Source organism: Meriones unguiculatus, chromosome 1 (genome assembly GCF_030254825.1).
Source record: "Meriones unguiculatus strain TT.TT164.6M chromosome 1, Bangor_MerUng_6.1, whole genome shotgun sequence".
Taxonomy (NCBI): domain Eukaryota; kingdom Metazoa; phylum Chordata; class Mammalia; order Rodentia; family Muridae; genus Meriones; species Meriones unguiculatus.
Window position 1 is genome coordinate 136,000,303 of NC_083349.1, and position 23,307 is coordinate 136,023,609.

At 40.3% G+C, this 23,307-nt stretch overlaps 1 protein-coding gene across 5 annotated transcripts in view; it reads left to right on the forward strand.

Moving 5' to 3' along the window:
• Agmo (alkylglycerol monooxygenase) overlaps nt 1–23,307 on the forward strand; it is a 313,051-nt gene that overhangs the window by 127,526 nt on the left and 162,218 nt on the right. For 4 of the 5 annotated variants that reach the window (XM_060367237.1, XM_060367241.1, XM_060367253.1 and 1 more), the window contains exons 6-10: nt 8,360–8,426; nt 14,202–14,267; nt 14,360–14,439; nt 17,397–17,531; nt 21,649–21,765. In XM_060367237.1, the coding sequence (XP_060223220.1) occupies nt 8,360–8,426; nt 14,202–14,267; nt 14,360–14,439; nt 17,397–17,531; nt 21,649–21,765 (465 nt within the window). The remainder of the gene's footprint in view (nt 1–8,359; nt 8,427–14,201; nt 14,268–14,359; nt 14,440–17,396; nt 17,532–21,648; nt 21,766–23,307) is intronic. The other variant, XM_060367255.1, reaches the window with a different exon arrangement.

Below are 23,307 nucleotides of genomic sequence, written 5' to 3' on the forward strand. Positions count from 1 at the left end.
TTGATCTTCTTCCCTTGACCTGAAAAGGACTGTAAGATATCTGTATCCATGTGGCAGCATAATCAACCTCAGCTCTATGTACATTCTATATTATCTTATTTTTATCAGGGTGTTGCCCTGTGCAATTAGACTGTTTGTCAGGACTAAACCGCCTTCACTTCCTGTAGTTGTGATAAGTAAAACATTTTTCCCAGGGTAAGCAAATCATCCCTATGAAGGTATAAGAGTGTGAGAATGGGACAGCATATTGATTTCATAAATTCGATCTTGTGGATAAATCACAGTATTTGTGAAGTTCTGTATAAGCTGTGAGATAATAAGATAGGTAAGGCATTCTCTTACTGAACTTGCAATATGGTACAGGGATGAACCTAAGTAAAATGGACACAGAACAAAGGGACACAAGAATTAATGATTTCACAATGAGTTTCCAAAGTTGCCAGGAGGGCAAAATTCTCATTTGGAAAATAAGTATAAAATGAGTATAGAATGTGGTATTCAGGCACATATTCAGGGAGGGCAGACATCCACCAGGCCAAGAAGAGAGGTAGATTAAATTGAGTAAGAAGAGACAGCAGTGGAAATGCCTCCCAGAAAAGCCTATAGGTAGTTTGAACTGTGATTGTCCTAGGTCTTCCTGAAGTCTTTGCATCATTTTTTTTTTTTTTTATGATGCATGCTCTGAGTGTAGTTCTATCAGAGTGTACCCATTAGGCTTTTGATTTGAATCCCATAACAACAAAAACTACTCAAGTTGTGTTTTTAATAAAAGGAAATGTCATGCCCGGATAATGGCAACCTCACGTGGTTCTTGTTTGTTTGTATCTATATACAAGACTCTTAACCAGTCCTTACAGTGACTGTGGAAGAAGTGAGGAGCCTGTGACTAGTCCTTACAGGGACTGTGGAGAGAGAAGTCAGGAGCCTGTGACTAGCACAGCAAATGACCTGGAGCATTTCTGATGGACAAAGTCTGGCATGTAAAATTCACCATGGAAATTTCTATTATAAAATCTCAACATTATTATATACATATTTATAATTTCTTATTATGCAAATGAAAGTGGCCTACATAACAGGCTTGGTAGGAGAGTTAATGATTTCAAGAGTGAGCAAAAAATTTTTTTTCTTGTTTTTTGTTTTTCGTTTTTTTTTTTTAAGTCTGGAAAAGTAATTCACACTCAAGTTTTTGTTGTTTTTTGTTTTTTTATTCTGCTAGTTATCAAAGTATTCTTTTATTTGGCTCAAATCATTTTTTTAAACATGTGAGAAGTTTTATTTTGATGCTATATTGACAGGTTTGTGTAGAGCCTGGGAAAGCCCCTCACAGCAAAAGATCTTTAAATTTAAAATCATAAAATTCTTTTTATTATTATTATTTACAATTTATTCACTTTGTAGCCTAGCTGTAGCCCCATCCGTTATCAGCTCCCAGTCCAACCCTCCCTCACACTTCCCCCATTATGTCCCTTCCCTGGTCCACTGACAAGAGAGATCCTCCTCCCCTACTATCTGCCCCTAGCCTATCATGTCTCATCAGGACTGGTTGCATTGTCTTCTTCTATAGCCTAGTAAAGGTCACCTCACCAGGGGGAGGTAATCAAAGAGCAGATAACCAAGTTCATGCCAGAGACTGTCACTGCTCCCCTGAGCTGTCTATAGGCTACATCTGAGCAGGGGGTCTAGGTCCTCTCCATGCATGGTCCTTGGTTGATTAATCAGTCTCTGCTACCCCATGGACCCAGATTTTTTGTTTGTTTGTTTGTTTGTTTGTTTGGCTTTGTAGGTTTCCTTGTGGAGCTCCTGACCCCTCCAAGTCTTTCTATCTACTCCTTCTATCATAAAATTCCCCTCACTCTGCCCAAAGTTTGGCTATGAGACTCAGCATCTGCTTTGTACCCTGCTGGGTAGAGTCTTTCAAAGGACCTTTGTTGTAGGCTCTTGCTTGTTTCTTGCTTTCTCCCATTTCTGATGTCTATACTGTTTGCCTTTCTGAATGAGAATTAAGCCTCTTCCCTAGGCTCCTCCTTGGTGTTTAGCTTTTTAGGACTATCGATTTGAGTGTGTTTATCCTATATTGTATGCATAATATCCACATATAAGTGAGTATATACCATGTGTATCTCTCTACTTCTGGAGTACCTTACTCAGGATGATCTTTTCTAGTTCCCACCATTTGCCTGCAAATTTCATGGTTTCCTTGTTTTTAATTACTGAGAAGTATTTTATTGTGTTAATGGACCAAAATTTTTATATCCATTCTTTGGTTGAGGGACACCTGGGTTGTTTCCCGATTCTGACTATTACAAATAAAGCTGGTATGAACATAGTTGAAAAATTATCTTAAATCTATAATTATGCAGTTATTCAGGGCACATAACAAGGAAATGAACAACAACAAAAAAAAAATACAGGCCAACACACACTCAAGTTATAATGATGTGGAAACTAACAACACAATACAAATAGGGAAGGTACAGGAAGAAACCTATGGTCATCTCTGCTTAGATGTGCGACATTGGTTATTAATCTTTGAAATTTTATTTTTCCTTTTCATATTATTACAAAAACTATTTCCCCCCCAGAAAATAATCATAACTCTGGTATAAAACTTAAAAGTACCTCTGACCTTCTGAAGCTTGTCCATGGCCTTCCTGAGCAGCCATGTTGCTCAGATTTTAAGACCCAAAAGCAACTATTATTAGAACATGGCTTCAGTGCCCGAAGAAGAAGCATGAGTGGTGAGGAAACCATAGGGCAATGTAGACAAAGAAAGCTTCAGAAATAAGAGGGATTATTTTCACCCCTTCGTAGTAAAAAATTTAGTTGTTGCTTCCTTTTGCAGTCCCAAAAGGTTTAAATTAATTTTAATTGATGGAAAATCATTATATGAGTTTAAAAGAGATAAGAGAGAAATAGAAACATCCTACAGGTGAAATTTAGAAAGACTTCCAGGGTTATGGTAAGTTTCTAATATTTAGAGTAATGATTTAGGATTACACATTTTAATGCTTTTTTTCATGATAGAATATTGAATTGTACTATGTTAAAGCCCTGTCGTTGTAAAATTCTGCATTTTCAAGTAAGTCATTTAAATTTGATAAATTAAGACAACATTTTCTAACAATTAGAATGGGTCAGATTACTCCCAGAGTAACTAACATGTTTTCAGGAAGTGAGTCCGACTCAGCTAAAAGCGCTTGAATTGCTAAACGGCTGAATTTGCAAAAGTGGGCGATAATTAAAGCGTTCCGCTCAGCTCTTATTAAATATTAATGAATTCTCCATGACTTTGAATCAGAGGGTTTTCTACAAGAGAGTTTCGAACCGGGTTGTCCGAATGATGAATCATCTGCCCTGTGGTGGTCTCCCTCAAAGGAAATTTAACTGTGGTTAACTATGTTGGCCATGGCTTTTTCCTACAAACTTAAAAAAAAAGAGCTTTCAGTATTGATACCACTGTGTTTTAGCCTAAAGGAGCAAAATGTTTCCCTACAGTAGAAAAAACTTGACATTAAAAAATAAAAAATAAAATCAAAAGCTCAGCACAGACTCCAGTCATGAAGGCGCTCGCCAGTCCTGTGGCTTTGGGTCTGGCTGCCCACATGCCAGAACAGACTTGCAGGAAAGCATCTGGGGAGCAGAAGCTGCTTAGCACGGCCCTCCGCCCCTCTGGTTGTTTGTTTTTGTAACAAATGGTAGGCACCAAAGGGACAAACAGGGCTAAATGGCTTTCTCCTTTGCCATCTGGTTCTCTGGCAGAGACCAAAAGCCAGACCAGTTTGTAAGGTTTAGAATGCTGAGGAGCCCACTCAAGTGCATTCTCCAGCCATCACCTTCCTCTGTAAGCACAGTCTGACACCAGGAGAAAAGATGTAGTTACACGTTGTAAGAGGTAAAACACTGTTCTTTCTCAGTCCCCAGTGATTAACACTGTATCGTGAGGCAGTTTTATGCTTTACTTCATAGGACTGTAGTTTAATAAATACAATACATACAGTCAAAGTACTTGAAAGTGCTGGTATTTAAAAAAAAATAGTCTACTGAAAAAACTAGATCCAAAGTGGATAATAGACATATAGGATAAAATATACTAAAATCTGTGCATCTAAGGAAGCTAATCAGGAAGGAGGACTCTGGCTAAGATGCTCAATCCCCATTCAGAAAAAGCTCCACAAGGACAGCAACAGATCCTAAAAGTCTGGGCACAGGGATCTTTTCTGAAACTGATACTCCAGCCAAGGACCACTCATGGAAATATCCTGGAACCACTGCACGGAGGTAGCCTATGGCAGTGTAGTATCCAAGTGGGCTCCATAGTAATGGGGACAGGGACTGTCTCTGACATGAACTGATTGGCCTGCTCTTTGATTACCTCCCCCTGATGGGGGAGCAGCCTTACCAGGCCACAGAGGAAGACAATGCAGCCAGTCCCGATAAGACTTGATAGACTAGGGTCAGAGGGAAGGGGAGGAGGACCTCCCTTTTCAGTGGACTGGGAAAAGGACACGGGTGGGGAAGAAGGAGGGTGGGATTGGGAGGGGAGGAGGGAGAGAGGTACACAGGGGATACAAAGTGAATAAACTGTAATTACTAAAAATAATTATTAAAAAACTGTATCCATTTTGATAGGGAAAAAAGAGTTTTGTTTGGAGATTGAAATATATTTCCTCTGAAATAACTGAAAAATAGATGCCTAGACGCCTCCCGCACTCTCCAAAAAGGGCATAGGTGGAGATGAATGAAGAATGGTGGGGTTGGGAGGGGAGATGGGAGGGGGCTACAGCTGGGATACAAAGTGAGTAAACTGTAATTAATATAAAAAATAAAAATTAAAAGAAAGGAGACAGAAAGATAGATGGAGAGGGAAGAAAGGGAAAAAAGAAAATGATGGATAAAAGGAAGGAGGGAAGAAAAAAGGAGGATATGAAAAGGGAGAAAGAAGAGGAAGAAGAGAGTCAGGACTGTAATATTTGTGTCTCACAGTTCTCAATAATGTACCTGTATATACCAAATGGGTTTTCATACCCAATGGTAGCACCATTGTAACCATTCATACTTAGTGACAGCACTATTGTACCTCCATATAAAACAGCTTTGTTGTCTAATCCCCTCATGGAGAGCAGGGCCATAGAGAGGAGAGAAGAAAGGAATTAAGAAAGGGATGGAGGGATGGAGAAAACTCTGCATTAACATATCATATGTAATAATTCAAATTCCTTTGCATTCAGGCATCTATTTGTCCATTTCAGGCAGAAACTAAAAAAAGAACCCTATGAAAATGGCAGCAATGGTAGAGGCAAGAAGGACCTTACATGCCTACAAATAGTGGACAATAGGAAGATGTAGGTGCCTCTGTTATGGAGGTACAGGTTGTCATTTGCCAACAAGGTTATAGCTTCAATTTCAGGAGAGTATGTTAAACAACAAGTTGAGAACAATGTGGCCATCCCAGCTGCTTAAATATAAAGAACAACAGTAAACTGGTTATTTTAATGTTGAAGATTAGTAAAACAAAACATTCATATCCTCACGGATGAAGTTCCATTAAAAAGTATGTTTCTGCATAATAGACATCAGAAGAGGAGAACACAGGGAACAGGACAGATGACTACTCATAAAGGGCCTCGGAAAGACTCTATGCATCCATAGTATGGATGCAGATGCTGAAACTCATAGCCAAGCTTTAAGCAGATTGCGGTGAATCTATGGAAAAGGGGGGCGATTGAAAGACCTAAAGGGGATAGGAACTACACAAGGAGATCAACAGAACCAGTAGGCTAGGGGAGGAGTATAGTGGGAGAAGAGGGAGGGAGTGTGGGACCCAGATGAGATGAAGAAGGGGGCTATCGCAGAGATACAAAGTGAATAGACTGTAAATAATAATAATAACAACAATAATAAGTATATGTCTGTATCTGGAAAGATGTTTAAGAGTTAAGAACATGTACTGTATTGCAGACACCTGAATTTGGATCCCAGCATCCAGGTCTGTTGGCTCAAAACTGTCACTACAGGTCCAACAGATCCAAACCCAGCTTTTGACTTCCTTGGGCATGACATCTAGATTCACAAATCATACAAACATACACACAAATACATAATTGAACAAAGAACAAATGAATAGAAATGTATGTCCCAGTGTGAACATCTGTTACTGCTACCAGTTGGTTTAATACACGTTGTCATATATTGATAGGTTATTAATTTTTTTGTAAATTTTTACCTCATTTTTATCAAGAATTCAGAAAAGCAGGAGCTGTATATTTGTTTTATTTGGTTTTAGATAACATAGACTTTGATATATTTCTGTCAATCATTCTATTTTTTCTTTCTAATTTTATTATCAAATATTTTCAAAGTTTAATTCTCATCAGCTATGCTGTCATAAAATTGCATTTTCTTTTTAATTATTCATTTTTATGATTATTACAATTTATTCACTTTGTATCTCAGCTGTAACCCCCTCCCTTGTCCACTCCCAATCCCTCCTTCCCTCTCTCTTCTCCTCCCATGCCCCTTCCCCTAGTCCACTGATAGGCAAGGTCCTGCTCCCCTTCCATCAGACCATGGTCTATCAGATCTGCTCAGGACCAGCTGCATTGCCTTCCTCTGTGGCCTGGTAAGGCTGTTCCCCACTCAGGGAGAGGTGACAAAAGAGCCAGCCACTGAGTTCATGTCAGAGACAGACCCTGTTCCCATTACTAAGGACCCACTTGGAGGCTGAGTTGCTATGGGCTACATCTGAGCAAGGGGTCTATGTTATCTCCATGCATGGTCATTGGTGGAATATCTGTTTTTGCAAAGACACCTGATCCCACATTTTTTGGTTCTTTTGCTTTCCTTGTGGAGCTGTCCCATCCAGGTCTTTCTATCTTCCCTTTCTTTCATTAGATTCCCTGCACTCTGCCCAAAGTTTGGCTATGAGTCTCAGCATCTGCTTCGATACCCTGTTGGGTAGAATCTTTCAGAGGCCCTTTGTGAAAGGCTCCTGTCCTGTTCCCTGTTTTCTCCTGCTTCTGATATCTATCCCATTTACTTTTTGTGTGAGGACTGAGCATCTTACCCTTGGTCCTCCTTGCTTAGCTTCTTTAGGAGTATGATTATCCTATAATTCATGACTAATATCCACTTATTAGTGAGTATATACCATTTGTGTCTTTCTGCTTCTGGGATAGCTCACTCAGGATGATCTTTTCTAGTTCACACCACTTACTTGCAAATTTCATGATTTCTTTGTTTTTAATTGCTGAGTAGTATTCCATTGTGTAAATGTACCACGATTTCTGTATCCATTCCTCAGTTATGGGACATCTGGATTGTTTCCAGATTCTGACAATTACAAATAAAGATGTTATGAATATGGTTGTGCAAATGTCCTTTTTGTATACTTGAACATATTTTGGATATATGCCCAGGATTGATATCGCTGGATCTTGATGTAGCACTATTCCTAATTTTCTGAGAAAGCACCAGATTGGTTTCCAAAGTGGTTGTACAAATTGACATTCCCACCAAAAATGGAGTAGGGTTGCCCTTTCTCCACAACCTTTCCAGCATGTGCTGTCACTTGAGTTTTTTATTTTAGCCATTCTGATGGTTGTAAGGAGAAATCTTAGGGTCATTTTGATTTGCATCTCACTGATGACTAAGGATATTGAGCAATTTTTTAAGTGTTTCTCTGCCATTCTATATTCCTCTATTAAGAATTCTCTGTTTAGCTCTGTACTCCATTTTTAAATTGGATTACTTGGTTTGACGGTGTTTAACTCTGAGTTCTTCCCATTATCACTCTAAATAAAAATGTTTTTATCTTCTAACCCTCTCATTACCTACATGGTAATGTTTGTGATTGTTTCAAATAAGAATCCAAATATTATACCCATGTTACATTTTGTTTTTGTGTCGAAAGCAATTCAGGCTCTTAAGTCCACCATCCTATTCTTTTCCGTACTGCTGACACAGGGCTGTTTCATATCAGTGTCATCATTTATTGTGGTTGCTCTCCCCTTTACCACAGTGCATGCAAGATACAGTCACATTTGGAAGTCTGGGATTGCATTATTTTACTGCAATGCTACTACTTTTGTCTTAGAGATGGGGGCACTGAATTACTAAGAGCTTAAGGTGTTTTCTGGGATGACCCAGCAAAGCATGGGAATCTGAGTACTGAACTGAGTCAGGTAATCCTGCTACTGCCATACCATGCCTTTGAACAAGTTGGATGGGCACCACATTCCTGTGATGTTCAATGGGTTAAATGATTTTGAAACTTTTGGTATCACATATCCCATGTCAGTTTCTTATATATACATACTCGGTGAAAACTGTGTGTGGTTGTCTGTTTTTCTCTGAGCAGGTCATCAGAAGCCTTGGTCCTTTAGAACTGGTCCTCAATACTCCTAGCCACCACAGGGTTCATCATGGTAAGGCAGTTCTGTTGCTTCTTCATCATTAAAAATATAGTGTCACACTTTTGTTACTTTAATAATCAAAACATACCTTACATTGTACACTGTACAGATAAGTGTTTTTTTTTTTTCTTTTCTATTCAGAGAAGCCTCTGCTTCAAACCACAGCCAGTCCACATGACCTTTCTCAACCTCTTCCCATATTATCTACCTGTGACTGTGAAGTTAGTCAAAGCCCAAGAGAGGATCTTGAAAGAGTTATCTGTAGGTTACTCTGACACAGTGATGAAAATTTGCCCTGTCCACAGGGAAATTGTTAGTCTTAAAAAAAAAGAAAAAGCCTGACTACAAGATGTGCAGGAATAAAGATACAGCAGAGATTGAGGGAAGAGCCAAACAATGACTGGCCTGTGTTGAGACCCACCCCATGGGAGAGAGCCAACTTGTCACTAATAATGATTCTCTGCTATGCTTGCAGACAGGAGCCTAGCATATCTGTCCTCTGATAGGCCCCACCCAGTAGGCAATCAAAACAGATGAGACCCACAGCCAAACATTAGGTGGAGCTCAGTGAGGCTTGTGGAAGAGTTGGTGGAAGAGTAGTGGGACCTGGAGGGGACAAGAACTCCCCCAGGAAACAACAGAGTCAAACTAATCTAGGCCCGTAGGACTCATCACCAAGCATAGAACAGGAATGAGCTGGACCTAGGGCCCCCACACATGTAAAGCTGATGGGAAGCTTGGTCTTTATGAGGGTCCCCTAGCACTTAGAATGGGGGCTGTCTCTCCCACTGTTCCCTGCATTTTGATCTCTTCCCCCTAGCTGGGATGCCTTGTCTGGGCTCAGTGGAAGAGGATTCACTTAGTCCTGATGAGACCTGATGTGCCAGGGAATGGGAGGGGGACTTCTCTTTTCTGAGGAGAAGGGGGGGGAGAGAATGGAAGGGTGGGACAGGGAGAAGAGTAGAGAGGGGGCTGCAATAGAGATATAAAGTGAATAAATAATGAGAAAAAAATTGATGTGAAAGAAGCTTTTATTTTAAAAATATATATATATATAATACAGGAAACAAACCACGAGGAGCCAATTACAATATTTGAAAAAAATACGAGCTTCTTTTAAAAACTTAAAAAAATACGTATTGGGATTTGGAAAGACAACTCCCTTTCCTGTCTCAGCTGAGGAGTTCAGCGCCAGCTTCACTGGTCTGATGCGGAGACCCTATATGGCTGGTGCCCAAGGCACCAAGTTTGGTGAAACTCAAAATGTGTCTTATTTGCTCAGTACAAGAACTGTTAAGAACATGCATTATTTGTTTGGGCAATATAAACAGTAAATTTTTAATGTGTAGGAGCTGTAGAATTCATGAATACATTACAGGCTTTTCATGTAATGAGACCCTGGTAGCAGAGAAGTTGCCACAGCCACGTCTTTATATGGGGGCATGACTGAATCTTAGGGCCGGAACGCTGAAGGCTGCAGACAAAGCAACGGACGGACGCTGTGGTGCTGCTGCTCCCAGCCGTTACCTTCACAGGCAGTTATTAGAACCCTACAGCATGGCTTCCCAGGCAGAACCCACCTGTCCTCCAGCAGCGTCAGAGGGCATGGGTCAGGCTCTCTCAAACTCCTCCCTCTCCCCTCTCCTGGGAACACTTAGCAAGGGAGTTATAAGATTCTTGTGGATTCCTCCGCATGAACAGAAAAATCTGGAAAGGGGAGGTCTTGCTGAAAAACAAACAGCTGGCAACTTCTTCCTGTTTCCCTCACCTTCCTGCTTCCCCAGACCTCAGTCAGACCTTCTCAGCACCACAGTGGCCCTTACTTTGGGATCCACACTTTGCAGTGAAAGCTGTCCTGGGCACTGCAGGGTGCTTAGCGGAATCCCAGACTCATGCCTGCCTGATGACTATTTTTTAAAACTTTTTAAATTATTATCATTTATTACAATTTATTCAATTTGTATCCCAGCTGTGGCCACTCCCTCATCTCCTGCCAATCCTACCCTCTTCTCCTCTTCTCCTCTAGTCCCCTTCCTTAGTCCACTGATAGGGGTGGTCTTCCTCCCCTTCCATCTGACCCTAGCCTATCAGGTCTCATTGGAACTGTTTGCATTATCTTTCTCTGTGGCCTGGCAAGGTTGCAACCCCAAGGGGGAGGTGATTGGAGAGCCTGCAACTGAGTTCATGTCAGACAGCCCCTGTTCAACTTACTAGGGAACCCACTTGAAGACTGAGTCTATGGGCTATATCTGAGCCAGGGTTTTAAACCCCGGCTTGATACATTTTTGTACCCTCTTCTCATTGTGATCACCAGTCATGTCTTCAGACTTTGCCAACCTCCCTTAAGGGGCAAAGCACTCTCACACTTGATGGAGAACCATGCTTAGGTCATGTGTAAACTTCCTAGTCTGTTCTCAGGGAGTTTGCTTTATGAATCAACTGAATGCTTGCATGCATGGAGCCTGTGTACCTGAGAACACACGCATGGTGTAGTACACTAAAGTTCTTTTCATTTAGATTTAGTGACATTTGTATTATTCTGCCTATTTAAGTTTTAAAACGCATAAAAAGTTAAGAAAAGTTTTGTAATTCAGAGATTTTGGAGCTGGAAAATTAATATATTGCTAAAAGTTGTAATTGCAAGAGTTAATAATATTTCATTGTGCCTTTTTATTTTCAAAATAGTTGATAATTGCTTGAATTTTCTTTCTGAAACATCAGCAAAAAATAACTAAAATACATAGCATCAAAAACAATATAAAAAGCAAATTCATATATTTCCTTTCTAAAAACTTTCTTTTTATTATTATAATTTTGTGTGTCTGGGTATTTTCCTGTGTGTGTATCTATACACCATATATATATACACCCTTCAAGGGCCAGCAGAGGGTGTCAGATGCCCTGGAACTGTACTTATAGACTGCAGTGAGCTGCAGGGGCTGCTGGGGGTAGAACCTCGGAACTCTGTGGGTGCCGTCAGTGCTCTCAGCAGCTGAGCCATTGCTCCAGCCACCAAGCACATAAATATTTTCATCTCACATCCTTTCACTTTGCTCTGAACAATGTGATTTTACTCATTTCTTCGTAGGTTTTATGAAAGCAGTTTTGTGACTACATCTAGACATTCAGTTGGCTAAAACCTTGGGAAAATACACAAGCTAACAACAACAACAAGACGACACTATTTCTCTTCTCCCTTGTTTCCCTTTAAACTCTCACATCTGCTTCTCCCTGTTCCTCTTTACATTCATGGCCTCTTTTTTTCACGAATTTTGCTTGCTTGCATGTATGATCAATTTATGATTTATGTATGTTATGTACACATGTACATATTCTTAAACATAAACTGCTCAGTCTGTTTCGTGCTGTTTGAAGCTGTTTTCAAGACTGGCTGTTTGCTACCGAACAAGCAATTGCTGCGCTCCTCACTGGGCGAGACTACCTCTTTCACTCTCAACTTCGTCCAGTTGCTTGTATATATTTGTGTAACATTGAGAAGAAGACATTCTTTTTTTTTTTTCAATGCAGTTTATTCAGGAACCTTGAACAATCATCTGACCCCGGGGAAAGCCAGCCCACAGCTTAAATAGCCTCTGGGTAGCCAACCCCAGCATGCCACCTGGGCAATGCAGATAGGTCCACATACATGGAAGCAAGCCAGATCCTCAGCCTTAGCCAAATGTGGAGTTCTTTGGGACAGAGAGCACTCACCATCGGGAAGGTGGAAGGCAGAAACCAGCTCCATCTTTAAGGCCCGGCATTACACAGCTCTTTACAGTTCCCCCTTTTTGTTTTAGACGCATCAGGCAAGAGTAGAGGTCTGATCTCTGATATTAGAAATAAATTGGGACTTTGTACTGATGTTCATTTAGGTGTCATCCACCCAAAGAGCATCAGACCCGACCGATACCTTTTTCTCAGAGGCGGGACCTGGGGCATCAACCCACATGCAATCAGACATGCTCTTCTCTGGGTCCAAAGCGGCTGACCCTGAGTGCAGTGCTTAGCCTCGCATCCTGAGCGTAACATTTTAGCTTTTTATGGTAGCCAACCATGCTTGGGGAGACTGTCCGGCTTCAATGGCTATAAAGGCCTGAATGGTCATGGCTGCATTACTCTGTTGTGAGACTCTAATCTTGCATATACACCACAGGCAAACCAAGGAGACCAACACCAGAAGGCCTGCTAACGCTCCCATGCCCACCCATTCCTTCAGATGATTCATGGCTGCAGCAATCCATGATGATAATCCTGTGGCTAGTCCTGTGTCCACTCTGGTAGAATTTACCGTGACAATGGCCACTCTCAGCTGCTCCATTGTAGTATCGAATTCTCCAGTCCAATTACCTAAAATATAGCTAGACAATTGTTTAGACAGATTTGCAGCACAGGGAAAATTCTCTGATATGAACTGACTGGCCTGCTCTTTAGTCACCTCCTCCTGAGGGGGAGCAGCCTTACCAGTCCGTAGTAGAGGACAATGCAGCCACTTTTGATGTGAACTGATGGACTAAGATCAGAAAGGAGAGGAGAACCTCCCCTATCAGTGGACTTGGGGAGTGGCATGCATGCAGAGGGAGGAGGGAGGGTGGGATTGGGAGGGGAGGAGGGAGGGGCTTATGGGGGGATGCAGAATGAATAAAGTGTAATTGATGAAAAATTAAAAAAAAGGAAAAAAATAATTTAAGAACCTTAAAGGACTTTCAAAAGTGGAGGAAAACATGGAGTTAGTCAATTTACATGGAGCACGTCTCGCCCCTGGGGGCAATGGTCTCCTGAACCTACTCAGACCTCGGACACCACCACTGCTAGTTCTAGAACTGATGCAGGATATTCCAACGAGGGGGTTAAGGCTTCTCATAATATTTCCTATAAGCCCACACCTGTTTTTTTTATATCCCCCATTTTTATTCATTATTAGCCAGGTAGAGCCAAGTAATTGTGGTAATGATACTTGCTTTTTTGCCCAATGCTGGAATGCTAGTGAATTTACTAGCTGGTTACTTGCATGCCTCGCTGGGTACCTGTGCCCGTTGATGCCCCTCACGCTATGATTCTCTTCAGACAGAAAAGGGATCTTGGAATTACAGCCGCCATTGTTACTGCCATCTCATTGGCGGCTGTTGGAGCTACCACCAGGGCATTAGCCAGGAGTCATATTGTGCAGACTGCTCAGACCCTGAATAACCTTTTATCCAATGTAGCTCATGCCTTACATGTACAAAAAGGAATTAATGCTCAACTAAAAGGAGGCTTGATGGTGTTCAATCAGAGGATTGACCTCATGCAGGAGCAAATTGATACCCTATGGCAAATCGCTCATTTGCCATACTTTCATTGGCTGTCAATGAAAATATGCTGGACTTTGAGTCACTAGCATACAACATGAGAAGACATTCTTAAAGCCATTTTATTGTTTGAAGCAGTTTTGTGACTACATCTAGACATTTAGTTGGCTAAAACCTTGGGAAAATACACAAGCTAACAACAACAACAAGACGACACTATTTCTCTTCTCCCTTGTTTCCCTTTAAACTCTCACATCTGCTTCTCCCTGTTCCTCTTTACATTCATGGCCTCTTTTTTTCACGAATTTTGCTTGATGGTGTTCAATCAGAAGATTAACCTCGTGCAGGAGCAAATTGATACCCTATGGCAAATAGCTCAACTTGGCTGTCAATGAAAGTGTCAGCCTTTTGTGTCTCTTCTGAAGCAAGAAAGCCAATAAATATTTTAAAATCGCAATTTTATCTATTTAAAAACTTCCTTTCACCATTTGTCTCACAGGCAGAAATCGTTACTGCATAGATAAAAACTATGCCGGCACACTCATTATTTGGGATAGAATTTTTGGTAAGTAAAGTGTACAAATACCAAAAGAGTTTATTTAGCTGCTTTGGCAATCGTGAAAATTCAATAGTCCTATTGCAACATTTCTTTTCCAGGGACATTTGAAGCAGAGAAAGAACAGGTTATATATGGTCTAACGCACCCCATTGATACATTTGAACCATTCAAAGTGCAGGTAATTCATTCGGCCTTGGTCTTTCTGAATGCATACGGTTTCACAGATTTTATGTTTAAGTGAAAAGTGGGCGTTGGAGGTGGAAGTCTTTGACATTGCTGTGGAAAAAAAAAATGTTTCAGTTACAAATGAATTTGGAAACAACGTTAGTAGCCAAGTGATAACTTCAGTCAGGTGGGTAAAATCCATTAAAACTTACAATAAGAATTTTCAAATGTGTCCATCATCTCCCATGCAAAGAAAGTGGCTCTGTAGTAAAGATATTCTTTCTCAGTACAGACTTGAAATATATTCATGTATTCAGGTGCAGAGGTATGACATATAATTAAGGCTGATCCCACAGTACAAAAAATATCTGCTTCAAGCCTTCAGACTCTGGTTGGAAATTCAATATGAGGCCTCTACCCTTCTCATCTTAGAACGGGGTGTCAGGGAGCATTACGCATCAGTTAGATGTATATATTACCTCTCCTGCTAAGACTTCGTGGAGTTGACCAGTTTTCTGCTAGACATGTGGTATTGCTTGTTCACTAGCCTTAGTGGTTGGCACTGGAGAAATGAAGAATGTCTGTAGAGTTCTGACATGTCAGCATCAGACCACCACAAAGGCTCTTGGGGTTAAGGAATTACAAATGAGGAAAAGGTGAGAGCGCTCCTCTAGCTGTGATGGTTGGCAGTGAGGGTTCTGTGCACTGGCTGGCTGCTGCGCATAGAAGCGCTAAAGCTACAGGCTTTGTTGGGCCCGCTTTGCAGAGCTACTTAACTTTGCACAGAGCACTGAGATGAAAGGAAGATCTCCATCTATTGAACCTCTGCTCTGTGAAACACCTGCAAACAGAACCAGTCATTCACCATTAGTCATGACTTATCAATCAGTGGGTTTTGTTTCTGTTTTCTAGCAAACACAGGTTCTGAATAGTTAAACAATCCCAGGTTCAATTGTCAGCTGTTAATTTAACGTACTATACCAGGACCCAGGCTCACCTAACTCATTTAAAACCTTTTCACTTTACTGTGGCTTCAGACACCAACTATGGCCAACTGCCACCCTTTCTATATTGAAAGTAATTTCTGTGTATCTACAACTGAGAGGGAAAGTGCTGATGCTTATCTTCTCGCTCTTTTTTAATACACGAAACTTCTTCCAGTTTTATCCAGGCTGAAAGCAGAACAGGGTGTGTCTCTCAGTAAATACATTCAGATCTTAAGAGCCGGCTCTATTAAATGAAAACCAAGTTAGAAAATATGCATGAAAGTCCCCCTTTCTTTACTTCAAGTAGATTTTCTCCTTAATATGAGTAAATAAAGAGAAATTGAAAAGTCTGTCCAAAAATGTCTCTAGGAGAGAGCTTTTCAACCTTGATGCCAATGTGACTCATGCCTTTGTAGAGTTCAAATTCGGCTCTGCCACACTGTGGATTCAGTTTGAAATAGATTTTAGGTGATGTCAGTATTTTTGATGGATGTGTAACACTTTTGGAAGCCAGGCTTTGGGAATTCATATATATATATACATATATATGAATTGGTCTAAGGTTTATTTTCGTATGCACTCATTTTACTCACAAGCGTCAACTCAGCAAGTTACAATAGTTAAGAGTTTTTAACACACACAGTAGTTATTTCAGTGGCATCCCCTTGCAGAGAGATAAATTACTTATGTAGTAATTAATCACCACAAAGGAACCTAGAATTTGGCTCAATGCATACAGGGCTCTGCGTGCTGTTTGTTACATACAGAGCATTCACTCTGATGTCTTTTGGTCAACCCAAAGTTCCGGAGGGTAGGAACCCTAGTAAATCGGGGAATCCTCTTTATACCATTATTACATATTGCTCCTACGTAGTGTCCAGACTTGTAGAAATAAAATTCAAGTGCATTTACAAAATAACCAAATGGCTCAATATTTTAATGTGTAATGGAATTTCTAAACATACTAATATCCTTTATTCCTAGTAGTGAAAATCCCCAGGCTAAACATTTACTTTGGCCTCAAAAACTACTCCATTAAGGCCTATAATAACTCAAGTTGATTCTTGGAATAATTCAAGCAATTATAAAAATCAATTTTTTCTATTCTTAGCAATTTAAATTCATCTAGGGAATGCTAACATACCAGCAAGACCACAAATTCTGAGAGCAAAAACTTTTCTCTCCATTAATGCATTTCTATTCTTAAAAAAAAAAAAAAGTCTCTTATTTAGAGTCTGGACCTGATGCCCAAACCTTAATATATTCAGTCCTAGAATGAATTATGGGCACTTGTGTGAAATTTCTTTATAGCTAAAATTTATTGAGCACTTACATGTGAGTATGATTTTAAGCCGCGCATATGTCAAATAAATGCTATTTAAAGAATGCTTATCCCTGCTATAATACTCATTGTAAATATCTTCCTCAGTCATCAATTATTTTTCACTTTGTGACAGAATGAGTTACTTAAAAGTTGAAACTCTACAATCAGAAATATTTGTAAATATCTTTTGTTAATGTTATTATCATAATAAGTTATTGTTTTATAAAACTTAAACAGATAAGCATTCTAGTGATGCCTCCATGTTCAACAGTAATAGTCATCTGTTAGGATGTTAAAAAAGAAGTCAGTAGACACAGTTTTTGCTTTTACACAGGTCTAGTCAATTTTATCTGAAGCAGCCTCATAACTTTTGTACTATGCTGATTTATAACCAATCATATTCTTTTTCTTTCAAAATTTTTATTTTTTTTAACTTCAAAGGTGTTGATAAGAGCGCATCAAAGACACACAGGATATTTAAGGTCAAATACAATACAGAATGTGATTTCATTTCAGTATATTATCTATTTTCTCTTGCATGATGTATATTATAGAAAATGTGTAAATTATACTGAACATAATAATAGCATATATAAGTAGTTATATTTAATTTCTATGTTATGCTTGCCTTACTTTGAATAAACTATATTTTTTTCCAAGTTTCACCACTTATTCTACATATGGACTACATTCTGGGCCACACCTGGATTCTGCCATAAGTTTTCTGTTCTATTCAAAGGACCGGGGTGGAGTCCAGGTAAACCAAGACTTGGCCTGAGTGAAGACATTCCAGAGGTAAGTAGAGTTCATAGCATAGGAGGTGGTGAGGCTAGATATGAGCCAGTGTACATGTGTGCCATCTTCATGTGGAACTAGAGAATGATGCTATCTTAGCCTCATGTAGAAGGATAGGTTAATGAGGATATACCACTCTGAGGTGGATTAAGAGGGGTGTTGCCTAGTAGGTGGGTACTGGCCCGTTACACAGAGTACATTGGGAAGTAGAACAATTGAAACTAGTGTTGGGTCCTTAGCCATCAGAGAGATGCAAATCAAAACGACCCTGAGATTTCACCTTACACCATCAGAATGGCTAAGATCAAAAATTCAAGTGACGACACATGCTGGAGAGGTTGTGGAAAAGGGGAACCCTCCTCCATCGCTGTTGGGAATGTAAACTTGTACAACCACTTTGGTAATCAATCTGGTGCTTTCTCAGACAATTAGGAATAGTGCTTCCTCAAGATCCAGCTATACCACTCCTAGACATATATACAAAAGATGCTCAAGTACACAACAAGGACATTTGCTCAACCATGTTTGTAGCAGCTTTATTTGTAATAGTCAGAATCTGGAAACAACTCAGATGTCCCTGAACTGAGGAATGGATACAAAAATTGTGTTACTTTTACACAATGGAATACTACTCAGCAATTAAAAACAAGGAAACCATGAAATTTTGCTGGCAAATGGTGGGATCCAGAAAAGATCATCCTGAGTGAGGTATCCCAGAAGGAGAAAGACACACATGGTATATACTCACTTATAAGTTGGTACTAGACTTATAAGATAGGATAAACATACTGAAATCTGTACACCTAAAGAAGATAAACAAGAAAGATGACCCTGGGTAAGATGATCAATCCTCACTTAGAAAGACAAATGGGATGGAGATTGGAAATAGGAGAAAACAAATAACAGGACAGGAAAAACATACTGAAATCTGTACACCTAAAGAAGATAAACAAGAAAGATGACCCTGGGTAAGATGATCAATCCTCACTTAGAAAAACAAATGGGATGGAGATTGGAAATAGGAGAAAACAAATAACCAAGGACCATGTATGGATATAACCTAGAACCTCTGCTTGGATGTAGCACATGGTAGCTTAGTATCCTATTAAGGCTAGCAGGGACTATTTCTGACATGAACTCAATGGCTGGCTCTTTGACTCACCCCACCCCTGAGGGGGGAACAGCCCTGCTAGGCCACAGAGGAGGACTTTGCAGCCAGGCCTGAAGATACCTGATAATCTAGGGTCAGATGAAAGGGGAGGAGATCCTCCCCTATCAGTGGACTTGGAAAGGGGTAGGGAGAAGATGAGGGAGGGTGGGATTGGGAGGGAATCAGTGAGAGGGATACAATTGGGATACAAAGTTAATAAACTGTAACTAATATTAAATAAAAAGAAACTAGTATTAGAACCATTCAAGCCCACAGCCAGCAGCCTTCTCAGGGGTATAACACAGGTGAACTTGCTTTCCATCCAAAGTCCTAGAACCTGAGAGATGCAAAGACCTTCAGAAATCAGGTCTATTCTTAATCTCACTTATGACAAAATAAAGTACCATAACTAAAAGTTCTAAAGTCATATCAAAACAAAGAATTTGCTATGTCAAACCATGTTTGAATTTATTTGATATTAGAATACAAATATTAAATGTGGAAACAACTTTTAAAAAACAAGAAAAAGAATGTTGATATTTAATACAAGAGTCCAAGAAATGTTTGTTTGTTTTTGTTTTTTTTCAAGTCAGGTTTTCTCAATGTAGCACTGGCTGGAATTGAAATCACTTTCTAGACCAGGCTGGTCTTAATCTCACAGAGGTCTGCCTGCCTCTGCCTCCTGAGTTCTGGGATTAAAAGTGTGCACCTGTACCATCTAGCTTACGAAACCAAGAATTTTTTTTTCTCGATGCAGTTTATTCAGGAACCTTGAACAGCTATACCACTCCTGGGCATATATCAGAAAGATGCTCAATCATACAACAAGAACATTTGATCAAATATGTTCACAGCAGCTTTGTTCTTAATAGCTAAAATCTGGAAACAACCTAGCTGTCCCACCATAGAAGAATGGATACAGAAATTGTGGCACATTTACACAATGGAATACTACTCAGCTATTAAAAACAAGGAAATTGTAAAATTTACAGGCAAATGGATGGAACTAGAAAAGGTCATCCTGAGTGAGTTATCGCAGAAGCAGAGAGACGTGCATGGTATATACTCACAAGTGGATATTGGCCATATAATACAGGATATACTTACTGAAAAATCTACACTCCTGAAGGAGCTAAACTTGAAGGAGGACTCTAGGGAGAATGCTTAATTCTCATTAAGAAGGGAACATATGACAGACACCAGAAGTGGTAGAAGAGAGGAAACTGGACAAGAGCCTACCACAGATATCCTCTAAAAGGCTCCACCAGTCAGGGGATTGAAGCAGATCTGGAGACTCACAGACAAACTTTTTTTATTTTTATTTTTTATATTAATTACAGTTTATTTACTTTGTATCCCAGCTGTAGTTCCCTCCCTCATTCTCTCCCAGTCCCATCCTACCTCCCTGTCCCTCTCTAACTCCACTGATAGGGCAGGTCTTCTTCTCCTTCCATCTGACCCTAGCTTATCAGGTCCCACCAGGATTGGATGCAATGACCTCTTCTGTGGCCTAGTTAGGCTGCTCCAACCACAGGGGGGGGGGGGGTCAAAGAGCTAGCCACAGAGTTTATGCCAAAGACAGTCCCTGTTTCCCTTACTAGGGAACCCATTTGGATACTGAGGTGCCATGGGCTATGTCCAAGCAGGGGTTTTAGGCTATATCCATGCATGATCCCTGGTTGGAGAATCAGTCTCAGACAAGCCCCTGTGCACAGATATATTTGGATGTTGTGGAGCTCCTGTTCTCTCCAAGTCTTACTCTTTCTTCTTTCATATGATTCCTTGCACTCTGCCCAAAGACAAACTTTTGACAGAGCTCACAGGGAGTCTTACAGAAGAAGGCCCATATAGAAGGACCTGGAGGGTACAGTAGCCCCACAAGGAGACCAGTAAAACAAAAATTCTGGGTCCAGGGACTCCTACAGAGACTGATGAATCAACCAGAGGCCATGCATAGACAGGACCTAAATCCCCTGCTCAAATGTAGCCCATAGACAACTCAGTCTTCATGTGGGTCTCCTGGTAAGGGGACCAGAGGCTGTCTCTGACATGAACTGGTTTGTCTGCACTTTGATCACTTCTTCCTGGTGGAGTAACCTAGCCAGCCCACAGAGGAAAAGGATCCAGGGAGTCTTGACCGGACATGATAGGCTATGGTCAGACAGTAGGGGAGGAGGACTTCCCTTATCAGTGCACTAGGGGAGAGGGATAGTGGAAGAGGAGGGAGGGAGGGTGGACTGGGATGTGATAAGGGAGGGGGCTACAATCGGGTGACAAAGTAAATAGATTGTGAAGAAGAAGAAGAAGGAGAAGAAGAAGAAGAAGAAGAAGAAGAAGAAGAAGAAGAAGAATTTTCAATGTCCATAAAACTGCCATTTGCTAATTAACAATCTTAACTATAAGTCAGTGAAAGTAGTGACTCCATTTATATTGCAAATAATACACAGAAACTATCATACACTTAAATACATTTCATATTTGATGCCACTTTGTAAAAAGTTGACAGTTTTTCTTTAAAAAGCACTAAGTAAACTATTGATTTTTAATTGTAAATAATAATAATAATAATAATAATAATAATAATAAAATACCACTTGGTGCTGAATCATGGTTCCTTAGGCTTCCCAGGGTCACCTGCCTTCTTTTTCTTACTATTTCGACATACATGGTTGTAATTTGTTCTTCTTGGCTATTGCAGTAATGAACAAACATATAGCAGAAGCACTTTGGCTTTTTTTGAGAAAGCCTAAATCATAACAATTGGACTTAATATTCTGCACAGAGAAGCAGCTCTCCTAATCTTTAGACATTTTATTATTGTTATTATTTAAGGAAATGAATGTCAGAGGCTGTAGAAAGCTGAGAACACCCTTTCTCTGTGCAACACCTTTTCGCATAGTGTGAACTTTAGAAAGAGAAGTGTGCTGTGACATGGAGTAAAGAAGAATGTCCTTCTTGTCTACCCAGGTCACAGGACAGGAAGTCCCCTTATCATCGCCAGCGTCCCTGCTTTTGAAGATGTATGCTGTCCTGCAGTTTGTGGTTATGCTGGCATTCTATGAGGAGACCTTTGCAGACACAGAGGTAGTGTGAAAAATAATACTGTAAGTTTTTTTTTAATTAAAATAAGCTCTTCCCTCATCGTTATGCTCTATTTTTTCATAATTGCTTTTAGTCTTGAAGGAGATCATGCATTTTAATTAAACAGGTAAAGCAATTTCCTCAGGACTATTAGGTGTAAACAAATTAGTTACATCCAAGTGGTGCTGTATATAATATGTATCAAATATTTTGTCACCAAATCTAAATGATAAATAAGTTATATAATACCATATTTTAATGATATTAAATTATGGAATATTAATACCATATTTTTGGAAACTGAAACAAAAAACTTCAAAAGTCAGAATGAAATATGCTTACAAAAAACACATTTTATATCAATTTCAAGATACCTAGTATCTATAGACAATAAGTTGAAATGGAGTGTAGAGAATTTCCTTTGCTTGTTTGCTCTTTTTCTTTTTTATTCTGTCTAAAGTGTAACTAATAACCAAACTGGGGGAAATTTAAACCTTAGTGCACTAAGACATATAATTTTGGAATGGGTATATTTTAGTTTGTTCACATTATCCACACTGGTTGCATTCTGAGAAGGCAAAAGTAATAAAAAGCATGTAAAATGGACTGTAATTTGAGAAAAGGATAAAATAAACATTTTAACTAACTTTCTTTGTCTTATGGACTCATTTATAACATATTCTTTATAAAAGTGTGTGAGTCCAAAAAGTGATAACGTAACTAAATTGAATATAGAGAAAAACAAAAACAAGATAGTGGAGCCAAGATGGCGACTAGCACACACAGTTTCTGAGCAGTGGGATACCTGATCTTCTGAGTTAGAGAATGGAAGGACCCCCAACCCAGGAAAACCACAGCGAGGCTTTCTGAACACCAGAGAACATCGCAGGAGGTGAAAACTTTGGCCTCCAGTCACCCGGAGACTTGCTTGGGGAGGGAGAGAAAAGATCCTTTGTTCTTGCTGCACTCCCTTCCCCCAGACCTCCTTCCTCCTCGGCACAGCGGCACAGCGGACTCATCTTTCTCAGCGCAGACCTAACTGCCTGGGGTATACAACCGCTGAGACGGAGCCCCAACCACTTTAGCCAGACAAAAGCCAGCAGTACGTACCCCGGAGTCCCAGATTCGCGCAGCGGCTGCACCATCCTCCCAGGGCGCGAATCTGCTAGACACCATACTAGCTCCGCAGGATCGCCATCACTGACGGTACGACCCGCCCAATCCCACAGTGACAGAGAATACGCTATATACTCACCGAAACCAGGCAGAAACGTCATACAACCTGGACACACCAGGCACTGGGCCTCCCAAGCTTGGAGAGCACAACGAAGAGATCCCAGGACTTCCCAGAAAGCATTGGGACTAGCAAGCCAGTCTCCAGATACAGCAGGACGTGGCAGCGGAGCAGTACTGAACTGGCGGGGCACCACAGCCCTCCAGTTTAAGACTAACCAGGGCCAAACCAGAGAACAGAGAGCCTGATTACCCCATCCCTGCTGAAGTGACCACCCTGAAATCTCCAGCTGCAGCAAGACCTCAGAACCT